This window comes from Ceratotherium simum, chromosome 32 (assembly GCF_057802395.1).
Source record: "Ceratotherium simum simum isolate JZ-2026a chromosome 32, ASM5780239v1, whole genome shotgun sequence".
Taxonomy (NCBI): Eukaryota; Metazoa; Chordata; class Mammalia; order Perissodactyla; family Rhinocerotidae; genus Ceratotherium; species Ceratotherium simum.
Genome location: NC_141931.1, coordinates 33,026,674 through 33,032,193, shown reverse-complemented (window position 1 = coordinate 33,032,193; position 5,520 = coordinate 33,026,674). Strand labels below are relative to the sequence as shown.

The 5,520-nt window shown below is 44.1% G+C and overlaps 1 protein-coding gene across 1 annotated transcript; it reads right to left on the bottom strand.

Annotated features, from left to right (window-relative positions):
* Positions 1 to 642: 642 nt before the first annotated feature.
* LOC101389969 (isopentenyl-diphosphate Delta-isomerase 1) lies at positions 643 to 5,233 on the bottom strand. The gene is made up of 5 exons (XM_004425421.3): positions 5,067 to 5,233; positions 4,579 to 4,751; positions 3,903 to 3,995; positions 3,315 to 3,445; positions 643 to 2,296 (listed from the first exon to the last, which is right to left on the bottom strand). The coding sequence occupies exons 1-5, from the start codon at positions 5,216 to 5,218 to the stop codon at positions 1,979 to 1,981; spliced, it is 867 nt and encodes a 288-aa protein (XP_004425478.2). The 5' UTR covers positions 5,219 to 5,233; the 3' UTR covers positions 643 to 1,978.
* Between the last annotated feature and the right edge of the window lie 287 nt (positions 5,234 to 5,520).

Below are 5,520 nucleotides of genomic sequence, written 5' to 3'. Positions count from 1 at the left end.
TTTTTTTTTTGGTGCTGAAGACTAGCTCTGAGCTAACATCTGTTGCCAATCCTCTTTTTGCTGAGTAAGGTTGGCCCTGGGCTAACATCCACGCCCATCTTCCTCTACTTTATATGTGGGATGCCTGCAACAGCAAGGCCTGACAAGCAGTACACAGGGCCATGCCCAGGATCCGAACCTGCAAAACCAGGGCCGCCAAAGCGAAGCCACCAGGCAAGCCCCCAAGAGATTATGAATTTTAAATAGTTTAAGATAAAAATTTTTTCAAGTCTCAATTGGCTTTAAAAAGATGGAGTCCTAAAGAGTTCATCATGTCAAACAACATTCATACTTACATGTTTTGGAGGGGCATTCTAGTAATATAAGAGTAATATCTAACACTTGCTGAGTACTTGCAAAGTGCCAGGTAGTGGTCTAAGGCTTCACTGTCCCATATGGCAACCACGAGCCACTGTAGCTACTGAGTAACTAGTTATGTGTGGCTTTCAGCCTAAGACTTTCTAGAAAAGAAAACTAATGAACTAGAAATAACATTATAAATGCATTTTGAAGTTATATGGGATTCATAATGTTTAAGCTACCATAGCCAGGTTAACTTATTATCATATTAAAATTTTAACAAACTGGACAACACTATTAAAATGTGGTAATTTTTTTTTAATTTTTACTTTTCAATAAAATTAATACTTGCTACAGTCTTGCCAGAAATTATAAATTAATTGCTCAGGGTTAACAAGAAAGGGACTTTTCTATTGAATTTATAAAATATTTAGTTTGGAAAAAACAATTTTTATCTTTTTCTTCATTATTTATTATCATACAGCATTCAAGGATAACATCGCTGTCTTAAGACATCAAATCTGAGAAATCTATCTATGGCAAGAGTTTTAAAAAGTGCATTAGTCAAGGTACAATTTAAATATTAATATACACATATTCCATAACTCAAATCTATTTAACATGAATTAGCCTTTCTGTTAATTTTTTCCCCCTACAATATGGCCTGACTTTGTAGAACAGAGGTTCTCAAATGGGGGTGATCGTGCCCTCCAGGAGACATTTGGCATCTGGTGTCATTGTAGCTGTCATGGGGGAGCTCTCTGGGTGCTAATGGCATTCAGGCGGTAGAACCCAGGGATGCTGCTAAACATCCTGCAATGCACAGGATGAACCCCAACAACAAAGAATTATCCAGCCCAAATGGCAACAGTGCCAAGGTTAAGAAACCCTGTTGTAGAGTATGACCCAGTCAACTCAATTTTCATTTTACAACTAGTCTGCCTGTCCACTGTAATTCTGAAAACACAGACTTTGCTAATTCACAAAGACTGTTTAAAAGACTGAATCTACCAATATCATTACCAAAAGCAATGTCTGACTTTAAGTATCAAAATGATACTTCCAGAATGACTAAACCACAAAACCAACTTAGAATGATAGAAATCAGGATATATACCACTTAAGATCCCTTGAACCTGCTCTACTAGTTTAATCTGTCAATATGGAAAGGTAATATAGATTGTTTCAAAGTAGCTAAGCAGATAGTTTCCATTGCACATTTTTCTAGACTATGATAAAAATTTAATGATATATAAAGCAAAGCGCAAAGAGCCTGGAAAGAGCAGAGTGCTCCACAAGTGTTCTGAAAATGTTTATCACAACATATCAAAAACGAAGAGCTTCACTTATTTGTTCAAATTTGTCAGGCCCATAAGTTTAGACAGGTTAAATTAAGTTTTTTTGCTCTCTCTTTTACATTAACCTCTCCTAAATGTCTTTTACAAATAGCAGTGCACACATACAGGTTATGTGATACAAAATTAAGAAGTTGGTTGTATTTTCCACACAAATACTAGTTGTAAAGTATCCATGTTTCAAACGAGAGTTCTCCTAATGGGGAACCAAAGTAAAAAAAATCTTTTTAAGTTTACTAAGTACAGAAATTTTTCAGTACTTTACTAATCATTTATCTCCACATTCACATTCTATGTATTTTCTCATGGTCAACAAACTGATTCAAATGATTTAAGTTATCCCACCATTTAAAGAGAAAAGTCTCTGCAATAATTTTAAACCATGGAGTTATCCTAATTTCACCACTGGCTGCCTTTTCCAGAAGTTCTTCAAGTTCTTCCTTTGACACGTAACAATAACTTTTAATCTCATTGGGATCTGGATTCAAAGTTACATTCTTCCTCACAAACAAAATATAGTCAATTTCATGTTCTCCCCAGATACCATCAGATTGAGCCTTGTAGTGAATTCGTGTTAGATAATTAATCTCTTCTGGAGGAACCTAGGAGGAAAATAAAACAAAAACATCAACAACAAAATAAGTAATCTAAATTAACCCACCACATTTCAGTAACATCTTGAACAACAGAACTATAGTTTTAGAATTAGAACTTTTAAAATATTAATCTCCTATTGATGATACACAGAAATCATTATTACATAGTTTCAAGTGTCTGAACTTTTTTTCCATAGGACCAAAAATAATTTGACTTTATTCATTATATTTTTTAAAAAAGCAGTCACTCAAACTAGAAGCGTGACTTCATATCTTAATATTACACTTTGAGTAACATTAAGTAATTTGATTTAATATTACTATCTCCTTCATATTTTAATATTACTTTTTGGGAGAAAAAAATTTTACCATTTTAACAAGATGAGAGATACTTTATTCATTCGGGTCTTATTTAAAGGGGACAATACCAGGGGAGGAAAAAAAAAAAGATTATTTCAATTCACCCAATCAGATTTGTAGTTAATATTCGTAAGGTATTCCACAAGAAAATATTCATCTTTGATCTGATCAATTATAAAAATAGTCTACTTTATATACTGGTTAACAGATCAATCTACTTTAGCACTGACCAAATTCTGACATTTAATATTAAGAAATAAAAGTTTAAATAATCTTTATTCAAGGTGCTTTCTGGGGCTAATAACTCAAGAGGTTACAAAGCAGAGACCTATAGCTGAATTTAAAACTTTATTAAAAACATTTTAACGGGGCCAGCCTGTGGCGCAGAGGTTAAGTGCACTCGCTCTGCTGCTGGCGGCCCGGGATTCGGATCCCAGGCGCGCACCAGCCGCACCGCTTGTCAGGCCATGCTGTGGCGGGGTCCCATGTAAAGTGGAGGAAGATGGGCATGGATGTTAGCCCAGGGCCAGTCTACCTCAGCAAAAGAGGAGGATTGGTAGATGTTAGCACAGGGCTGATCTTCCTCACAAAAACAAACAAAAAAGTTTTAATGTATGTTTAGATATCTAAACAAGATTTCAGTTTGTATGGTTGTGCAGGTTACCTCTTCCATGGGAATTCCTAACTCAGCCTTTAAACGCCTCTGTGCTGCTCGTCTTACTCCAATTGCATCATTTTCTTCACGCTCTCTTGGATTACTTAATGGATGACTACAACAAGTATTGGTAAAACAACCTGGAACGTGTTAATATACACAGAGATTAATTTTTCTTCAAAGGAGGTCTAAAGATCAGGTTTTTTTTTTTAAAGTTTTAAAAGTAACAGAAAAATAAACAAAATGATACTTGAGGATTTCTAAATCAATTACAACGGCCGTCTGTAATTATCTTGTGAAAGACATGTGTAGATAAGTTCTTTATTAATGCCTTTCTAACCAAAAAGATCAAAATGTGTATAAGACACAGATTTTTAAAAAATTATAAATATATGTGTATATATACACACCTAGCAGTTCTTATCCTTTACTGCTGTTTTATTAGGTTGCACTCATTGTATAAGCTTCTTTTATGTAGAATATGAAATTATGGTATTCACAGGATTTCCCTTTTTGATCCTGGCTACCAGGAAGTTCCACGTGGCAGTCAAATTAACTACAGGTCCCAAGAAAATACTGTATATTAAGCACACTAACCTGGAAAGGTAATTTTAGCATCTGACCTCTGTTGTAGCAGGAGCTTATTTTCAGTGTTGAATAAGAAGACACTAAAAGCTCGATGCAATAATCCTGAAAGCAAAACATATACGATTAGTTTAGTTTTGACCGTTATTTGCCCGATTCTCTACTTGGGGTCCAGAATATTAGTAACTGGCTGCCATTTTTGTTTCTCTCCGTCGTCGTCTACTGAGCGAGTCTGTGCATGGCTGTGATGGAGACGAGCTCGGGCACCCCAGCCAGAAGGTCCGCCACCAAGTGCAAGAAACGCTGCTGTCGGCCGGCTCTGCTACGCCGACCGCCCCCTCGGGGATACCCGCTTGGGCCCGGTGAGCCTGCTCCTGAGGGGGCGGGGACCGCAGGCGTCTCCGTCCCTCGGGGAGTGACCGGCGCCACCCCCTAGATGAGCCCACCCCCTCCTGCACAAAGCCAGAACCCCCCGCCCCCCGGAGACGCCGAGCGAGACACGAAGCGGAGAGGAACAGCCCCCACGCGGAGGCAGCAGCAGGGTGGACGGACTCGGACACCACTCCACCGACGGGAAGCCAGGAGACGGCAGGACTCGGGGAGAAGCCGCCTCTCCTCTGCTCTCCAGGGCGCTCTCCTCAGCCGCCGGAAGCGCCTCACTTGCTAGCACGATCCTTGCAAACAATACCTGTCTTGATGTTTTCGTTCAGGTGACAGTTCTTTTTGGTCTCTGCCCCAATTTGGTGGTCATTTTCGTCAATGAGAATACACATCTCCGCCAGGAGCTGCACCTGCTGCCTGTCGAGCTGGTCGGTGTCTATCTCGGGCATCGCTGCGGCGCGTCCCGTCCGTCCTAGGACGCTGCGGGGGAGGGGGGGACGTGAGGGACAGCGCCCGCGTCCCGGGGACGCACGGAGAGGAAGCCCGCCGGCCCCGCGCCGCCTCCCCTCGGGCTCAGGGCCGCTGCCCCTCAGCGCCCCCGCTGACTCTGCGGGCCAGATCCTGCGCTCGGACACTCACCCTGCTCCCGCAGCTGCCTCAGAGCCCGTCCTGCTCCGTCTCCCCAGCTAACTGCTCGCCCACTCCCCAACCACCGTCTCTCCGTTCCCCATGACGCGGCCCGGCACCCATGCCCTCCGCCGTGGCCGCCCCACGGCACCACGCCAGGCTCCATACCTCAGACGACGGCTATCCGCGCGCTCCCGCGCCGCCGCGGACTCGCTTACTTGAGCGCCGGCCCTCCGCCCCTCACGCTGGCCCCGCCCCCCGGCCCCGCCCCCCGGCGCCGATCGCCCAACCGCCCACGCCCGCGCCAGAGCGCGCCACATGCTCGTCGGCCAATCGCGCGCCGGCCCGCGCCTGACGTCACGGTCACGCGGTGGCGCCACACCCTGCGCTCGCAGGGCCGCCAACCCGGGCCCCAGGCCGCGGGGCCCCCAGAGGCCAAGACGCAGGTGCTCCTTTTGCGGCTGAGGGGAGGCCCGTCCACTGAGGAGCGGCCTGAAGGAGGGCGCCTGAAGACGCGGGGGGTGGTGGGACGAGCAGCCGCCCGCCAGTCGCGCCCTCGCTCCTAGCCGCGTCAGCCAGTCGGCGCGTCCGAAGGGCTACGCAGAGGACGTGCGAGCGTCAG